At 51.4% G+C, this 19,478-nt stretch overlaps 2 protein-coding genes across 2 annotated transcripts; one reads left to right on the forward strand and one right to left on the reverse strand.

Moving 5' to 3' along the window:
- Positions 1-16,614: 16,614 nt before the first annotated feature.
- B0H65DRAFT_487383 (regulator of volume decrease after cellular swelling-domain-containing protein) lies at positions 16,615-17,929 on the reverse strand. The gene is made up of 2 exons (XM_062827699.1): positions 17,596-17,929; positions 16,615-17,519 (listed from the first exon to the last, which is right to left on the reverse strand). Exons 1-2 carry the CDS (start codon positions 17,871-17,873, stop codon positions 16,808-16,810), a joined length of 990 nt encoding a protein of 329 aa, XP_062684071.1. The 5' UTR covers positions 17,874-17,929; the 3' UTR covers positions 16,615-16,807.
- A 159-nt stretch (positions 17,930-18,088) lies between these two features.
- On the forward strand, positions 18,089-19,436 carry B0H65DRAFT_487387 (uncharacterized protein). The gene is made up of 2 exons (XM_062827700.1): positions 18,089-18,388; positions 18,498-19,436. The coding sequence occupies exons 1-2, from the start codon at positions 18,376-18,378 to the stop codon at positions 19,184-19,186; spliced, it is 702 nt and encodes a 233-aa protein (XP_062684072.1). The 5' UTR covers positions 18,089-18,375; the 3' UTR covers positions 19,187-19,436.
- The last annotated feature ends 42 nt before the right edge of the window (positions 19,437-19,478 follow it).

Below are 19,478 nucleotides of genomic sequence, written 5' to 3' on the forward strand. Positions count from 1 at the left end.
CAGCCACTCAAGATGGATTGGAATGATGTCCTCCGACGAGTCAGACATTTCATCACCAAGATTTCTCGAAATCCGCAGTGCTTCCCATCTCAGATGGGGAGCTGTCGGAGGCGTGATTGGCCCCGATGGCCTGAGACGTACCTATACATACATTGCTTATATGCTGTTATTTACCAGCTTTGATGTTATTTACCTGCTTCGTAGCAGCAGAGCGCGTGTTTTTTTGTTGACAATGCGCTCAAATGGAGTGTCGGATAACTGCATGCAATGCAGCGATAAGAAGACTGCCTGGCCGTCGGTATCCATACGGTCATGGTGGTTGAGTTCTGGACATAAATGGGGAGGCCCCCCCAGTGGATGAGCTTCTTGATGATGTTCCAATGTCAGTAGATGTCCCTTCATGCTCGGATCATCACTCTAGAGATTGTGTTGAGATGCTTACGGATTGTCATCATTTTGGAATACCGTATGATCTCTTCAAACTCGTCCACCGTATTGACCGGCAGGAACCGCAATTCAGGATGAAGGGTTAGGTATGTCCGACAACAATGTACATGCCCCCTGACAGCTGCCAAAACAACTGACAGCCTTATAACCTGCATTCTCTGCACAGCCTGTATCTGGTTTACCCGAGTTAATACAGTATCCGTTCAGTGCTTGGAAGGGTTACTGATGCTTGTATCTACACCTACAGCATACAATGAGTTTGAGGTTAAAATGGTGGATTTCCCGGGTTTCTCTGTGCTCCCTACATTGTACAAAATCAGAGGAGGTGTTTCCTTTGCCGTCTAGAATCCGGAGTGAGCTTATTCGAAGTCTGGAAAGCAGAACGGATATCTCATTTCGAGGAGATTATACGGGACCAATTCCGTGGGTGAGAGCTGACCTTGTCCACGCAACACCCACTCTTTTGTACAAGGCGGGTGAAAACACTGCGCACAGCCAGATTTCGGTTCACAAAACAGTTCGGTGTGGAAGTTCCTTAACATCGCCGGGATGTGAGGGTTCGATCACCAATGCCCCATTATCCTTGATCATCTCGATTGAAGGCTTTGGATCTAGACGGCGGAAACGTTTTGCGCCAACCGATCCCGCCGGTGCTTGTTGGGGTATACGTCTTGTCCTCTGGAATGCTGACACTGTTCTTTGCCGGCATGTGGGAAACTCCGTAGGTAGCTCTCAGCATCAGAGCGTAAACCGTGAGCGTAAGCGGCGATGGAAGAGATTCTGGTGATCTCGGCAGCTCGGGTCCCCAACGGTATACGGCGGTGCTAACGGATTTGATGAGCCTGTTGAGGAGTAGTCAGCCTTGTTTCCTTTCGGCCCGACGTAGAATCACCGGTTAGGTGCCAGAACCCACCTTGCTGCTTCGGTCTGGCATAGCATTGGCCAATGACCAGTCTGGTATCGGCGGGATGACGATGCTTTGGCATGGTTGTAATCGGGAATGGTGATGTCAGCGGAGAACGTAAAATACATGTACGTAGTTTCAATGGAAAACTTTCTTGTAGTTCTTCGTTCCTTCTCCGATCAACAGTTCGCACAGACCAAGTGTATTGGGGCTTACCGCCCGCCAGGGCAAGAGCGAGTCTTGAAGGTCAGTGTCAATAATCTTCGGCCGGCAGCCGGCGTCCATATTACCAATTGAACGTTCCAACCGCCTTGAGGTTGTACTGAAGAAGCCTGAGAATAGCTTTAGACCGTCAAATCTGTCTCAGTAGGTGAGTGGTGAAGGGTTGACAATCTCTCAAGACCACCTAATACCATACACCCCAGAAAGATGTAATGTACCGTATAATGCGGTCATACTTGCGTATGCCCTCTCGGAGTTTCATAACATAGTGTATTTATAACTACTTAACTGGGCCGTGGACACCATTTCCTCGTTTCCGGATTTCACAAGATTCTAAGGTATGCGTGTTTTGTCAAGACCGAGGCGAGGCCATGCGCCCTCCTACAGGTACATGAACGAGACCGATGTAACAGCAATTTCGATATAGATACAGAAATGACAATCTTAAAGTTACTGTATGACAAGCGTCACCTTACGTGGAACAAACGTGAACATATGAGAAACCATCTACATATGAACTGAATCTAGAGCCGGACACACCCCAGTCCGGGCCAGCTCAGGCCGTTCGTGGAATGGAAGAATGTACAGCGAAGCCCCTACTTGGTTTAAGCCTCAATTGGTCTTTACGATGATTCGACGGTCATCTTCGCGATCTGGTGTTACTCCCTGACGCTTTTGGCCGATGAAGACGATGTCAATTGGGTGTCCCCCTCACGGAGGTCTGTAAACTATGAGTTTTCTGTAGCAGGAAGTTTCCTTACTACAGAGCAATCCCAAAAGGAGCGTGGGGTACAGAGATTCACTCTCTTGCATGCACAATTGGGTTGGCACATATGCTGCATCATGTGCTAAAATCTGTGCCTATTGCGACAGGCTTGCTTCATGCTAGAGCAGGTAAGTTTGATGTAAGTACCTAGGTACTACATGTGCAATGTATTGGCGCTCGGTTCTGTCTCCGGACATTCCCCGATTATCGCCGCTTTGAGCTCCGGGAAGGCAGATACTGGGGTAATCGACCACCACCCCTCACCAGTTTTCACTTTATCACTTTTCTTTTCTCATTAACATTCTGGTTGGCAAAAATAGGTGGCTTCAGGTTACCATGTTCGAATTGTGGTACCTTTATCAACCATCCGCCCCGGCACCCCCGTTTAGTAACGGATCATTGCAAGCAACACGACATCCCCAGTTCCGGGAGGATGATGGCTTGAATCCAACAGACGGCAACACGAGATCCAGTACTCCTCCACGGCGAGATGCTTGGACAGTAAGGCGCTTAGATAGACAAACGTCAAAAACATCCTCCTTTCAATGTGGCCAAATGCTCACAGCGTGACAGTATGGAACTCTTTCGGCCCTACTTCGTGTGGACCTGATGTCCAAACGTCCAATCTTTTCTTTATGGCATTTTGGATGTTCGGGACCATCCGTGCTTCAAAAGATTCGTCGTTCAACTTCCAAATGCCAAAGAGCCTTGCAGCCTTGCATGATGCATCGCCAACACAAAGCCCGGACCAATAGGCAGAAGGTGGCGACTTTGTTCCAAAGTCCTGTCCATGATGGCTTCCCACATCCTCAATTTTCCCTCTGTCGATTCCTCTTGATATGTGCCCACCAAACGAGGCAACCATTTTGCCCTGCCCCGGAACGAGGCTCGCATCCCCCTCATCCTCCAACAGAAGCCACAGCGTGCGTCCTGCACTGAGCTGCTCAGGCTCGTCCAGTACTACAATACCTAATCATACGGCCCAACAGTTGGCCCAAAGGATTCGCTGTGCTTTCTTCTGGCTGGATTGTTGGACTTTGTCAACGGGACACAAGACCCATAGAAATCCACATGGGCTCGAGACATTGATCAGCCTCCGTCCTTGCCTAGTTCAACCAACTCCGAGACGTGCATGGCATCCCACCACATTTAGTATCACACCTTTTCTTCAACAGCCCACCCACTAGCCGTCAGGTAACCCGATTCGACACCCTTTTCCCACATAGCCGGATTTTAGATGGGGGAGTTGGCAAGGCACGGGTACGGGTAGTTATCTGTCGTTTGGCTGCTGACAGATTGACAACCTTATCTTGCACCGAGGAGATGTGCATTTATGGACTACCCCATCCACATTTCCCGTGTCCGTCCCGTAAGCACGATGTAAGTGCCAAAGATGCTGACAACAGATGCAATGTCCTCACCTCCGCAACGAACCATTCCCAACCTCCACCGATGCATGGAAGCTCGTAGAGAACAACGATGCTTCACATTGAGGCTGACACCTACCCACCTTATCCAAGTTGAGCGGCTGTCTGAAGTGAGCACGTACCAGATAATATCAGTATGGCGTGGGGGTTGGAGTAAGCATCTGGACCTCATCATGCCATGGACATGGCACACTCTTGAAGGTTTGGTGCCTGTCAAGGTAATACAATGGCTGTATTGTATTGAAGCATTGCATCTTACCGTATCTTCTCCTCTCCATTCCATCGCATCGTCACCTCCCCCGCCTTGCCTTCCGCTGCAAGCTGTTATGGCGGTAAGTAGAGTAACATGAAGAGAGGCAAATGTAAGGTAGATTACACCCGGACTTGAGACAAATGCACAATCCAGGGGAAGGAACATTGGATGACACTGACCATAGTACCTTCCCCCGACCTGAACCCACACGGGACCCACAGTTACATCAGGACGTTGTTCACGATCAGCATGTCTCAGGAAGGCTCGATTTAGATAAAGTGCCAGTGTCGTACAGTAGATAGAAATGATGCAGGGCCGATCCGTCCCTCCATTCTCACATTCATGAATTCACCTCTTCTTTCCTCTTCGACCTGTCGTGCCTGCAATGTCTCCAATCTCTCCTCCTCATTGAACCCTTCCATCACCCCCCTCAATTCCTCCCCCTTTTGTCGCACGTCTCACACTTCCCTTGTGCACACTAACCGTACTACCACTGACCCCATCCATCCCGACCAGTCCAACCCAAATTCTGTCTCATCTGACCGAAGACCTGGGGATAAAGTCAGGTTCACTGCATTGCAGAGAGGCAACTGGAACTTTAAATGCATCGCACTTTTCAGGGGTCATCAAGTGGCAAATTCCAGAATCACCTGCTGGTGTGCAGGCCAACGACGGTGGGCAACTGCCTTCCATACAGATTGCCGGCCCCCGCAGTGGCACCTGCCGAGTGCCGACGCAGCGCCCGGGCCTCTCGGCGGCTGGTGGGAAAGGACGGGGCATCGTGCGGCCCGGTGCCGGCCCGGAAGCGCTTGGCGGTAAGATACTCGGAATGTAGTGGGCAGTTCGAGGTCTGGCCCGCTCCCCTGGAAAGTGCATCATTCTGTCACTTCTTCGTTCCTCCTGGGGGATTCAATGCAAGGCTACCCCTTTCGCCCCCCCTTCCTCGCAGCAGAAACGCGCGGCCTTGTCGCAAGCCCCCAAGCCTGAAGCGCCCGAGGCGGGACCTGCGTCTTCCCTCTTCCATCACCCTTCAAATTCTTCGACGACTTCCATCGCTGCGTAGAGCTATTCGCACTTTCGTGACAGTCAACAGCAGCAGCAACGCAGTAACACCGTAACCCTCGACAGTCACCTCTTCCATCTCTAGAAACTCTCCAGTCGTCATTCAATTGCGCCTCCATACCACGCTACACATCCACACATCGAGGCACGTGGTCAACACAAAGAGCCGCATGTACACATGGACATTTGCACTCCATTTCATTTCTTTCGTTGCAACACCTCAGTTGCTCCATTCATCTTTTCAGACCCATTGATCGCTAACCTAACTCAACCTGTTACCTGCTACCTAATCACAAGCCACAACGTCTCGCCGCTCTGTGTCCCATCACCTCGTTGCATCGTTGCATCGTCACATCCGCAGTTGAGAGATTCCAAAAACCTGGAGGACGGGAAGAGCTGGGGTTGCGATGCGACACGATGCTGTGCTTTCTTTTGTATGTTACCAGGCACTGCGCCAAAGATGTCTAAAAGTGGCATGTTCATGTTTGACCGCCTTTTGTTTCGATCATTCCAAACAGTCACTTTTGTGAGGGGGACTGTGGGATAGGGGCACGCATCGTGACACTGCTGATGCGGCGAGCTTCCATTTGCCATGTGCTTAGTTTGGTCTTTAGGGCACAGGGCGGCCAAGGTGACGACGTCATGTGCATCTTTGTACGTTAGGGTTAATTGTGGTAAGGGTGAGCTTTCGTGGAAGCAAAAAAAAAAGAATACGAGAAAAAAAAAAAAAAAAAAAAAGAAGAAAAAGAAGAAAAAGAAGAAAAAGAAGAAAAAGAAGAAAAAGAAGAAAAAGAAGAAAAAGAAGAAAAAGAAGAAAAAGAAGAAAAAGAAGAAAAAGAAGAAAAAGAAGAAAAAGAAGAAAAAGAAGAAAAAGAAGAAGAATACAAAAAGGCAAGAAGAATCCAAAAAAGCAAGAAGAATCCAAAAAAAGAGAGAGAAAACTGAGACGGAGGGTTGCTTGTGGGTTCTGTACACATGTTCCGTAAAGGGGTTGGCAAATCTATGCAGCCTTTGCACCAACCCGATTTCCCAGCGGAACGACTTGAGGTCGTGGCTTGGGTTATGATTACGACGAAAGGGATGGCAGTGTTCGATGAGAAGCAGTCGATTTGAGGAACCAAGCTATTGGGGTTGCTTGGAGCTTTGTCCCGGTTGCACATCGGTGTGTGTGCGATACCGGTGAAGATTTGTCCCTGCGCAATGCCAGTCAGGTGTGAAGGGTCGGTGTGGCAGGCGTCGGTGGACGTCCGATGATCGGATGAAGAGGTGCTCGTGTACTCTCTGGGGTGGGGTTGCTGGGTTATCTTTCACAGTGCTTTGTATCCGTACATTTACAAAGTGGAGGTAAGTCTAGTTCTGCATCTGCAGGCACGTTGTCGTGCCTCTGTAACTCATTGAGACGGCAGAGCCGTTTTGAAGTGGCCTCCCGTCCCGCTGTCAAGATTTAAAGTTTGACGCGTATAACAGTCAGAAAGCAAGCTATGGATACTGCGCCTTTGCTCCGGCAGGACGGATGTTGATGCAGGCAGAACAGGCTTCCTACATGCAGTTATGCAGTTATACAGTTCATCTATATCCACCGGATCCTGAAGGTGGATCGCTCTAACATGACAACGTCCTTCCTCTTCGTTAGGAAGCGCAAAGTAGAAAAGCTTGTGCTAATGGCATTGCGGCCTTTCACTTTGTACTAAGATTTCTGCTTGTCCCGGGGCTTACTTTTCTTGTTGTGAGCTTTGTCAAAACGTGACTAGAAGAACAACAGCATGGTAGTGCCGGCCTGGCCAGCACCATGCATTGGCTTCACCGTGCTGCTCATATTCGTCTTCATCAAACGTCGCCCCATGTTGAGTGGGGTCTCGCCGCCTTTTCTGGCCTGCATGTTGACAAGTTATGCCTCCAGGTGGCTCCAAGAAATACTACGCACGGGCTCATCAAAAAGCAGTAGTCGTGTGTGTACTGTTTTTCGGAACCACCTGGCCTCTTGATTGCCGACTCCGAAATGAGTGACCAGGCGCGCGGGAAGGACATGACCGGGCGCGTGAGCCCGGGCCGTGCCGGAGCATGTTCGGGACTCCAGTCTCCACACCGGGACTCCACTCCTTACCAATGGGGCTCGAGAACCAGTAAAGACATTGCGCTTCGACGATCTTTGAACTCTTACACTAGGAAGCTAAGTGAGCCTCATGTCATACCCAATTGGCTTTTTCACCTTAATATCGCAGACAGGACAGTAGAAGCCCATCTAGATATATGGGTCGCTCGCTCCAACAACGAGCAACGTCCTCCTGCAAGCAAGTTCGTGAACCTGCAGACTCTACTTATCCGCCACGCGTTGCCTGCTTGCTTGCTTGCTTGTGCGTCTGCCTACCCGTCCTCCAAGCTCCTGCAGCCCTACAAGGTTATAAGTCAATGTTCAACGACCTCTCATCAATGACTGGCGTTATCGAGCGTCCAAGTTTCTCAACATCTGCTTGGACCATCGACAACTTACTACATCCAGCATTTTCAGGTTTGACAGTTCACGGCCTAGCAACCATATTCAAGCTTCGTTCTTTCCTTGCGATGCGCAGCGCATCATCATTATGTTGTCACTGGCGGCGCAAACGAGAAGCCCAGGCGCTTAGGCGCTCCTTCCCACTTTGCGCCGAACGGAGGGGTCGAACATGATGACGCTCCACGGATGTTGTCCAGATCTTGATGCGAAGCACAGTCCACAAGGAGACTATCAATCCATCTTTGATACAGCTTCATCTTTGCGCTCAAGTGTTTGTTCTTGTTTGCGACGAAGAAACCCAAGTTCATCCGGCAGTCGCAGCTTCCGTTTGTGGGCATGTGGTATGTAGTTAATTGTGGAGCACCCCCTGCCAAGTGGAGCCCCGGGGTGGACCCGCTCGGTCCCGGAACATTGGAGGTCGAGTCGCACTTGCACCAGGACAGCCGTCAGACCGGGCTACAATATGCCCATGGGTTCATTTTTCTCCTGCTTTTGGTTTGGCTTTTTACCGGTGTCAATAGGCAAGTTAGATCCGTAATAGTCAAAGTCGGGTCTATCCGCCCGCTAAGATTCCGCCGTGACGATGTTGTGAAGCCAAATGACGATGCTCTGCGTCCAAAACTCTCAACTTTTGCATTTGCAATAATGCTGGTGTGCGTGGGTTTATATCCCAGAGTCAAGTTTTGCGCCAAACATTTCACTTTTTGGAAAACAGTTGTTGCGCATGGCCGGTTTTGAGCGAACAAGTGGCTCACAACACTCGACGCTGATTTGGAGGTTTTTGAGCTCCATTCTTAAAGAATTTGATGCGCCACTTGATCCTTGCAGTATCTAATTCCTGTCTTGACCTCCGGTTCTGGTTATTAATGCCGAAAAAATCACAGTCGAGTGTCTGGGATGGCTCAAACGATGCGCCGTTGACTAGCTCCGGTAGACAATTGGGCAAATCTTCAAACGACGCCTATGAGGGTATCAAGAAGTAAGATCTGGGTCATAAGTACAAGAATACAGAGGTTTTCAGCGAGTTACCGCATAAACCGCGGAATAATGAGGCAGTGTCACTTGTGTCACCGAAGTCGGAGGGACCAAGGCCTGGGGAACAGATTTTTTTGTGCACAATAAATGAAGCTCCAACGGATGTTAACGAGTTGGTATACTAAGTAGAACAGTCTGAAGAGACGTTTTAGCTCCCCGCCGTAAATGATGACGAAAATATGAGAGAGTATCTCCGAACGTCGGCGGCGACAAGGCCTTGAGCGGCCTCAATAAGAATTTTTGTAACGGAGCAAATGAAGCACAAGAATACATGATCGAAGATGGTACGCCGGAAACAAGGCTTTTGCGGAAGATTCTACGTTCCTGTCGTGAGAATGGAAGGAACTACGAGGGAGTGTCTCATGGACTTTCCCGTCGTCGTGTCGTACTGCCAAGACATGACCCCTGGCCCAAGTGGGTCGCCACTGCCGTCTCTCGCACTACACCTTCAACAACGGCATTCGAGAGTGGTAGTTTCCTTTATTTGTGACTCGATCTCGTTCGGCAAGACAGGGCTGAGATCTGCAGGTGTCAGGGGTAAATGAGGGCATTCCGACCCGAAGGCTGAGTCATCAGTTCAAAGAGGAAAGAGCAACACCAGAACACTCTCACGGAAGGCAACAGCAGCGAGCGAGCGGGGTTTATGTACTAAAAACCCCTCGTCTGTCGGGATGCCAGGTGGCAAGAGCCTGGAAGCCGGCTCAACACCAGAACACCATGCCGTGCTCACATGAACGACAGCTGACGGGATCTGAGCGGAGATTGCCGCTTCCAGGCCGGCGAGGCATCAGGCAGACAGGTTCAGGCTCTCAGAGACCGGGCCTGGTACAGATCTGACTGCCTGGGCATGGGCAGCTGTGCAAGTGGCAGCCAGGCGCCGGACTGCAATGACTGAGCCCAGTGGGAAGTGCAAGGCAACACGATGACGCGAGTGACGCGAGGAAGTGGCGATCCCAATGACGGCAGATGCTTCAGAGACACATAGGCTGTCATGGTCATCCTGGCAGTCACGCCGTGCCTTCCGAGTGCGAGCCGCTCCTGTTAAAGAGGCCGGGCCCACGGCAACGTGGCCTCTCTTTCACTGGGCTTCCCATTCACCGGACCAGGCTCTCCTGCCTTCCTTGTTTTCAGCCTTGCGGGCCTTTCCCTGTTCTATCGCTTCAAGCAACGCAATCAGGTACGGCATCTACACCCCGGCGTCGTTGCCTAGCACCTCTCACAGCTCCACGGCAGTCACAATGCATGGGCGGGCATTCTATGGCTAGCGTCGGGCTTCTCAAGGTGAGCTTGCAGTCACAAATTCACAAGCAGGGCAGCTAATGTATTGGACTCGTGTTATTATGTTATGTACAAAGATCCCCCCAGTCATCCGGTTGAAAATGGTGCCATTTTTGGGTCGGAGAAGGAAGTGAACTCCCGGCCTCGGAGTCCCTCGAGGTTATTCACACTTCGACCATTACCCACTGTAGCTACAGAGCCGGGCGGTTACTTCTGAAGTCCAGGCGTTGAATTTATGGCTCCGGAGTGCTGTAGCTTGAAGGTAGTGGGTACCCTCTTGCGGACCCGGCGTTGGTTGTGCCTGCCAGCACGCGGTTGGGTCAGGGCAGACCCCTTTCCAAACAGAGCGAGGGGGGTGACCGAGGCGGTCGAAACGGCCGCTGACCGCTGGTGCCAGGGTAAGGTACTCATAAGCGGGTCCCCGGGATGGACTACCGGCCACCTGATGCCGGTGTTAACCGACGGATGTAGCCAAAACCAGAAAGCTGTCGGTCTGCCAGAAGTCGAATCAGACACGAAGACCCCCGGGTCAAGATACAACTGTATCCGGGCTGCGACTCCTGAGCGAGAGCGAGAGGCTTTCAAGATCATGAAGGCCAATGGGAGACAGCTATCAGCGTTCAGGCACAGCGAGTACACCTACATGGCGTCGCCGAATTGTTGCGGAGAGAGGAACAGGGTGCATTATCGTTCTGTATAGGTATCTATGACTATATCATAATTTACAGGACTGTTGGTACATGATTGGTTCCTCCAGGACAGCATCACGATAAAGCCATCATGGTCCGGCGGCTGCTGAGGGGGGGTTCAAGGGACGGAGTCGAAGCTTCGCGGTGGGTCGGGGGCGTCCTCCTCCTCCATCCTTTCCTCCACGCCATCCATCATGGTCTTTCATCCCAAACACGTCAGCTTCCACTGCTGATATGCCTTCTCTCTGCCTCGCGCCACCTCCTCCGCCAGTTTTGCGCATATCTACCCCAGCAAGTCCTTGAATCACAGGTCCTGGACATCTCCTCGTGGGAGGCGGGCCTGGGAACCTCTTTGGCGGCCTCGCTTCTCACAGAACTCTTCGCATTTCAGCTCCAGACGAATCGGGAGAAGATGGTGTGCTCTTCACATAACATTAGGGGTTCCAGGCTTCAGGGACACGGGACTCCCTGCGGACATTGATGGGGAGTCGTCATCTCCCTGCGGGAGTTGTTCAGCAATGACGTGGGCGGGCAGATAGCGTGCTTCGGCGTCTTAACCATCTCGACACCGTAGTGACGTGGTCGTCAAAGGCACCGCCACTGTAGCTGGAACTGGCATGGCATGCTAAAGAGAACAAGGCGAAGCATTGAGAAGATGGCCTTGTTGGATTTGTGCGAGGAAGAAGAAGCCGGAATGGAGAGACAGCCCCGCAGTGTGGAATAAATACAGGACTTAAGTAGTGATGGATGACAATTGCCACACGTGCTGGCAGAAGCACAGAATATGGAAGGTTGTCGAGCGTACCTGCATAATGTATTCGAACTGTCTTATCTGAACGCCCGCTGTGACGACGATGAACACATTGCTGGTCCTAGACCCCTCCATCGGCACAGGTAAGTATCTTGTCGTCATTAAGTCCCTCAAACAAGTTAAAACTTGCCTACTCTGCTTCAAACAAGGAACACCGGCAGTTTCAGGTCTTTGTGCAGACAACAGCAGACCGGCATGATAGCCTCGTCGATGGGCTTCTCCTGGGCCCACAGCCTCCGACAGCATCCAGTTGGGGTCTTGCTTGACTGCCGCCGTTTACCTCCATAATCTTCTTCTTCCCTTGTGTCTTGATAGAGTCGTCGACAGCGACCTGTCATGTAGAGAGAAGCCCGAACCTGGGCTCTCCCGGCATACTCATGATGCTTCGATCCTGAACTTGGGTCTGGACCCTACATTGGAGATAGGTGGAATGCATGGCCTTGCTTCCACGGGGGCAAGCTGCCTTTGACTGAGTTTGTCGAGAAAAGAGGGCAGTGTTGCAGGTGGTCTGCCAAAAGTCCTGGTGGCGTTCAGAAGGTTCTTGGGGCGTCCTGGGTGTCGAGCTTCCCTCCGCCCCCTCTCTCTCTTCTTCCCCCCTCTTCCTCTTCTCCTTCCACTCCTCTCCTCTCCCCCCTCTCCCTCCCTCCTCCTCCTCTCTCTCCTCCTCTTCGTTCTCTTCTCTCCCTCCCCCCCCCTTTCCTCTCCATATGAGGACCCTGGTCCAGGTACTCAACAGTACTGAGAGCTACGTGTCATGTTTCTGGGAGGCGATGGATTATCCGGTGAGGTTTGTGAAGTCCGGGAATAAGAAAATAAAATCCAGGAAGTCTGTTGATAATAAGGAGAAGGGGAAGCCGGACAAAGACACTGTGCACTTGTTTGTCTTTCTAGTCCTTAACGGCTGTGAAAGGGTAACCTTATTTGGGCATGTAGCTTGGAAGAGATTAAAATACGGGCTACCGGTCTTTGAGGGTCACTTGAGACGTTGATTTCAGTCCGGAACCAGTCATAAGCCTCATGGAAGAAGGAATGTATTGAAAATGATGTCTGGACCAAGAGTCATGTCTGACGAGAATCAGACAATGACCGTTCTCTATAGACGAGCTCACATTGGTCAGACGAACGCGGCTGCCAGGACGCCAGCTATGCTATGTTTATAGAGTAGGTGCGATGGAGATGTCCTATGTCAGGAATGTCCCGCTTCGTTTGGAGTCAAGGGAACATTCCTGTCATCTAGATCTTGCCAACTACATCACCAGATGGGAAGTTTAAGATGATTCTACCTACCTCTCTAGCTAGAGAAACAGGAACGGAAGGGTCATGAGAATGGAACCAGAGATTTCAACAACGAAGAGATGACGACGAAGGAAATGAAAACCTACAAAAAAGGGCTTGAACTGTTACATCCTTCGTTTGTTGAGGCAATGTTGCAACCTGAATGTCTATGGAGAAGACAATAGGTTTTCAGAATGCCTCTTTCGATTATTTCTTTGTTCCATCTATCTTTACCCATTTGTGTGAGAAGGTCTCTGTCTGTCACCCTGACTCTACTTCGTAGAGTGGTTTCTGCGAAGTTGAGTTGGAGTGAAAGATAGAGTCTCCCTCACATCAACGGGTAGAGGTATGTTTTGTTTCTTCTTGGTTTGTTTTTCCTTGTCCTTTCTCTTCATCATTCGAGGAACGGAGGAGATCGAGCGGTCGTCGGCACTAGCGTCGGTAGGTATGCGCCGTATCGTAGGGTTAAGGGTGTCGAGAAGGCACTTTCTGGTACGGAAGATATGTATATAGGAGAAAAGGTACACACACCTGTTGTGTCTTCTAGAGAATTGAACGGCACAGAAAAGTAACGGCAGAAAGAGAGATTAAAGGGGAAGACAAGCAGCTTGCTCGAAATTGAAAAAGGAGAGTGAGTGCCAGAAGAGTAATGCCATGGTAACGGCCAGTACGGAGCTTGCTCGAATGCCAAATCCTTCCGAACGACACTCGGCTTAGCGTATGGAGAATTTGCCGTTGTGGTGGCGAAGTTGTGAGTAGAGAAGAGGTGGTTCTGTTTCGCGGAGGTAAGAAAAAAAATAAAGAAAAAAAAAATAAAGAAAAGAAATAAAGAAAAAAAAGAAAAGAATTGAACAAAAAAGAAAAGAGAAGAAAAGGAAAAAAAAACATCGAGTTGAACATGCTACCTTGGGGCAGGAAAACAGGGCTAAGAGCTTGTTCTACAAGGAGAAGTAGACCATGGCGGCATCCGAGTACTGTATCTTACTCCGTAATACATGACATCTCCCTTAAGCCTGTGTTTTCTGCTTCCGAAGGCCAGGCCGGTAAGAGCCTCAACTGGAAGCAGTGAACCTGGATGGGAACGGTTCAATTGCGCGGGCTAGATGCCTGTCACATGCCAGACCTTGAACAGGTTCCTTGAATAAAACAAAAAGAACTTGTTCTTACCGGTTGACTCGCCGTCACTGGCGCCCTCTGTATGATCATCCCATCTCTCGGCGTGACCGCATTCTGCTTAGGTTCGAGGTGGGTGGAAGGCGGCGTGGAGTGGACTCCATCGCGTCTACGGCTCGGCTCCAGGGTGTGTCCTGCAGCTCGGTTGTCGTGCTTCTGTTTGTTTCGGAAGGAAGTGGCATGTCGGGGGACTGCCTAAGTATGATCGATCCTAGAGTTCGTCGTCGTCGTCGTCATCGTGGTTCCTACTGCGGGTGACGGCCGTCTGTCTATGCGGCCATAGGGCTTGTTTTTGTTGGTATGAAAAGGATGTTTTGGCTTTGGTGCGTCGACGGCCAGGGGAAAAGATGGGGAAGAAAGCGAGAGATAAGGTGAGCAAGGCCAACTGCCGTAACATGTGTGTGCGGGAGCAAAGGTCGATAGGAAACGTGGTTGCATGATTTTTTCTCTGACGTTATCGCAAGTGGGAGACTGGCTTGATAGGTTGATATGGCGGAGAAAACTGTGAGATAGTCGAGAAGCAAGCACTTGACATGGCTCGCCAGGTAGATCCGAGTCAGAATGCGGTGACTCGATGCTAGTCTCGTCGACGCCCTCTCCACTCAAGGTACCTGGAGAGATGGCAAGAATTCTTCCAACACCCAGCATGGTATCCGATGCGCAGCACTGGGCTCACCGCCGTGACTGTTGCCAACTGTCAAGCTGTGTTGTCCTTGACACGCGTTGGCCAAGTTCGCCGCCATGTCGATGCTCGACGGACAAGTGGGTACCTTCATGGAGTTGGTGCCGTAGCTATTGACGCTTTTCATGCTCAGGTGCTGACTGTAGGCCATTGGTACGCGATAGCGCATCAAATGTCCTGTTTGAGTCCTTGATGGGCTCTCTGGCCTTTTTTCGAGTTGATACGCCTGTGCCATGATGGGCCCTTTGGTTGCATAGTACCCCACTGCGTAATCTCATGGTACAGACAGCGGCCAGAGGAGTTTCCCAAGCTGGTAAACATTTGTAAGTGACAGAAAGACTGTTGTTTAGGTAAGATACCAGGTTCTTGTGGACTTACCGAACTCTCGCCACTGGAAGAAAATGCATGGAATGACTGGTCTTTATCCACAGAGTCAAAGGCTGCTTGAGCACTTCTCTCCCTTGTTGGCGCTGTAGTAGGAGAACTTTTGTGCAGCCCTCCATGCCCTAGAAGCCCTAGAAGTACTATTGTTAGTCATTGCCACGTCGGCGCAAGTTTCTGCACAGAAGAGGTGGGGAGGCGCGCGCGGGGGGGTTGGGAGGGAAGTACCTTGGGTCACGGTGTGAGCATAAAAAGAAGAAGGCAAGCATGGGGAAGATTGTCTTCTGAAAGAAAAATTGAGGGGAGGGAGCGCCACGCCTGGTCTGGAATAAATCCTGTAGTTCGGTAGTGGGCGGGTGACGCCCGACTGCACATGCCACAGGTGGACAACCGTGAGAGTGAGGTGGACTGGTCGCTTGTCGCAAAGCAGAGAATGGGAAGAAGAATTGAGGGACACCCAAAAATTGGGGGACAGGCAGTACTGTATGGGGCTCTAGAGTGAGAGTGTTAACGGTTTTGAGCTGCTTGATCTGAGGTCTGGGCCTGGCATGCGCTGCATTAACATTCCGACCACCGTAGTAAATGCCATACAGAACTGATGTGTCCCTCGGAGTTTTGGATGTCCCTCGATTTTTCTTCCCATTCTCTACAAGAAAGAGGGTGTTGCAACAATAGCTAAAGGGCACCAGGTGATACTCACGGTAACATATAGAAGAATACAAAACTCCTTACGGTCGGTTGAACCATCGTTGCACCTCGAAATAAGAGACGTCTGCCGCTGAGTCTGCGCCGAGAAAAAGGGGGGTCCGAAGACGACGGATGAGGAGGGGCGGAGCGAGGACAGCACTGATAAGTTCATAATCTGTCGGCTTGTTAGTCATATTCTTAAAAACAACAATGCAGAGCATGGTGTTTGGAGAACGTGCAGTTGACTCCAACCAGCCTTGCAGAAAGGCTCTGAAGGCCTGCTGCGTGGATGATGGTGAGCCGGGTGAGCCGGGTGAGCGTGAAGGATGGACGGCCCGAAGTAATAAACCAACCTGAACAGTATCATAGTGAAGGTCGAGATTGTTTGTGAGGTGATCGCTTAGGCAATGAACCTCAGAACACGGACAAGTGGGCAAAGAGCGAAGAAGAAAGGGTAAGAAGAGTGTCTGCAGAGGAGGATGTGCAATCCAACCGTGACAGAAGTCGAAGTGTTCTTCCAAACCAGTACACTGGTTAGAAAGACGGATGGTGTTGGAACTGAGCAGGCCAGAATCGAAATGATGTATGGGAGAGGGGGAAAAGAGAAGAAAGGAAAAGAATTGGAGAAGTTCTTGAAGGTCCATGATCGGAAAGGCTTGTGGATGTCCCTGTTATGTAACACCGACGTCAAATGTCACGAGGCAGCGGCCTGCCCTGCTTCAAGTGCTTTGCCGTTTGTCTACCACAGCATTTCAACACTGAGTTGGGTCAGGTATAATCGCCTGGGCTAAAACGCCCTTTCAGACTCCAGGCTTCTCGCTCCTTTGCCCCTTCCGTGCTGTTTTGTTCCTTGGCTAGACACGCGCTGATCGAGAATTTTTACACACCTTGTTTCGTTTCGGTCTTTTCTCCAGATTGGCACCAAGCGCCAGAGAAAGGAGGTTCTATGGCTTCCGTTGTTTGGGCCCGACGATCGCCAGTAGCATAGAAGTGCGTCACGCGTTGGTCAAGAACCCGAACCAGCGGGTACAGATACCACTTTCTATTTTCAAGTATCCATAGACCGTAGCTTTACAATTTTCCTACACACTCCTCTGAAATGCCTGACAACATGGGTCTGAGTGCAGGATTGTATATAGTCTCAGCCGAGTCCTCTCCAACAAGGCAAGCGTACGATGTGTCCACTGCTTTCATCCTTTCTCTCACTTGCTCTTAGGTTCCCTAGTCAATCCTCGCCCTCTTGCTCTCTCCTTGCTCTTCCTTCTCCTCTCCACCGCCAGCTGGATCCTCCACATCCTCTCTCCTCCTCACGGTACCAGCACCCTCACCAAGCTCTCCACTTACACCACCCTCTTCCTCTCCTTCGATCTCAACCTCAACCTCCTCATCACCACCAATCCAGTTCCCCTGCTCATCGAAGTACTCGTGTACGTTCTCCGCCGTGATCCACCCGGAACTACCAGGCATCGGCGGCGGCAGACCTCCCGAGTTCGACCCCGCAAACACGCCCTGGAACCCTTCGATGGCATCACCCTCAAAAACTATCCTATCATCGTCGTACTCATCGTCTTCGTCGTCTTCCTCGACGGGATCGGGGTTCAGGTCAGAGCAAGCGGTGATGGCCTTGAAGAGTTTTGTAGCTTCGTTATCGGGTTGTTTCTTGCCGATTGTTGGTTCCTCCTCCGTTTCGGCTAGGGTTTCGGCGGCAGGAGCAGTAGTAGTACCTGCATGAGCGGGTGGGGGGGTGAGGGTGAGTTCAACGGTCTCGAAGTCGTCGTCGTCGGCGCCGCCGTCGGGGGAGAGCTCAAGCTGCAGGAAGACGGAGGGGTACTTGGTTTCGCCGGTGCCGATGGTCTTGATCGCGTGAATGCTAATCACGGGGTAGGGAATCTCGAAACCGACTTCGGCGGAAGGGGAGAATATTGTGAGGTTTCTGTGAGAGGTGGGATCTGATTAGCTTCTGTTCAAGCGCGTGAGGACCTTGACGGCTCGAGAGCAAATGGACGTACTGGGAGTTGACGTAGAGATCGACTTTCTGCTCAACAGTTTCCTCGGCACCCTCGCTCAAGGCCGCGCCCTCAGGAGCTGTAGGTTCGGCCTCCAGGTCGGCCGGAAAGAAAGGCAGCCTGCCGCGTTGCGACTTGGGGATCCAGGCCTTTGCGCCGGTCACATGGTAGTAGAGGACGGGCTTTCCGCCGAAGAATGTCTCGGGGGTTTGCTGGAGATGCTCTTCAAGAGGCTTGAAGTCCGTGAGAGCGGGCGGCGTCCGAATCGTGGTAGGTGCCATATTGAATGTTTTGTTATGTTTTGTTGAAATTACGTACAAGTTACGGTGCTACAGACGCGACAAGCTTGTAAGTTGAAGCTGGAGCTCCAGAAGCTCTGGGCGATTTTTAGTGGGGTCGAATTGCTTCATTATGGGGCTTATCAGCTTATCGTTCCCGCTGTGGAATGACCCCTGCAGCTCCATGCCATTCATCATCGCTGACTCCAAACTGCACCAGAACATCCCCGCGCATCCAAGTTCAACAACGTTCACTTCGCTCCTCATTTCGAACGAGATCCTCGAACCAGGCTCACGGTCGTATCTGTGTCCTTCCAGTCGATATATAATCGTCTTGACTCTAAAATACCACGCCTAACCCCTCAGATACACGGCACCCGAGGCGCTCTGTCCATCCACCAGGCATCCTCGTCCCAGTCCTCAAGGTCCTCCTCCATCCAAAACACCACTTCCACCCTCTCAGCCTTACAGCCTTCCCTCACCACAACCACCACAATCCTTCAAAATGCACGACAACCGTAAGTTCCCAGTCCCCAACCCACCTCCACCTCCACCTCCTCCCCTTCCTCTCCCTTCCCCATCCTTTCCCCCCAAATATCCCATAACTAACCACCCCTCCCAACCCAGGAACCCACCCCCTCCTCCAACAACTCCCCCTAACCGTCTCCCCCTTCGTCTCCCTCCCCTCCTCCGCCACTTTACCCTACACCTACAAGCCGATGCCAAGCGCCCTACCACCCTCCACATCCGGCGTCGGCATCAACAACCCCCAACACTCCGAAGGCGGCAGCGACCCAACAACATCCTCATCATCTAACAACAAACCAAAATACATCATCTCCCCCACCTCCGGCCACGCCGCCCACCCAGACGACATCATCGCCTCCTGTCAGGCTCTACAAGCGCACGTCGCCAAGTTACAATCTGACGCGGGCGCAGAACTCAAAGCTCTGGAGGAGAGAATCAAGAAGAGGGAGTTGGCCGAGAAGAGACGGGTGGCGCCGGGGTGGTTGGATAGTGAGGCTAGGTTGTTGGAGCCGGAGCGGAAGGGTGGGAACTCCAAGGGAGGGAATGGAGGGAGTTTGTTGGATGCGCAAGATGGTGAGGGGGACGAGCAGCAGGGAGGAAATGGGGGGAAGGATGGGGGTATTGCTGGGTTGACTCAAAGGTTCGGCGGGCACGGGTTTGGATTGGGGCCGGCTGGTTATGGGGGGCAAGGAAATGGGGGACCAAGTGAGATGGCGGTGCCGGATCAAGGGGAGGAACTGGATAGGGCATTTGGGATGGTGGGCATGGGTTCAAAGGTAATGTTTTAGTTGTTCTGGCGATATGAGTTTGCGATACGAAAATCCGGTATCGTGAGAGCCTCCCTAGCTGGCTAAGTTTTGGAGTTTGAGCAGGCAGCACCAGGGTCCCTTTTATGCTTTTCAAAGAATCTACAAGTAGCTGGATTTTGGCTCTCACATACTTGTGCAAACTTAAGATCGCACGGGACGGGACAAGAAAGCGAATGTCAACTACATCTCAAGGTAGATCAGAGGGCACGGCAAGATTGTCGAGCACCAGATGTAATTTGAGTTTGAAATTGGGTGGCAGGCTAATCGCCAT

This window comes from Neurospora tetraspora (assembly GCF_033439725.1).
Source record: "Neurospora tetraspora strain CBS 560.94 chromosome Unknown B0H65scaffold_2, whole genome shotgun sequence".
Classification (NCBI taxonomy): Eukaryota; Fungi; Ascomycota; class Sordariomycetes; order Sordariales; family Sordariaceae; genus Neurospora; species Neurospora tetraspora.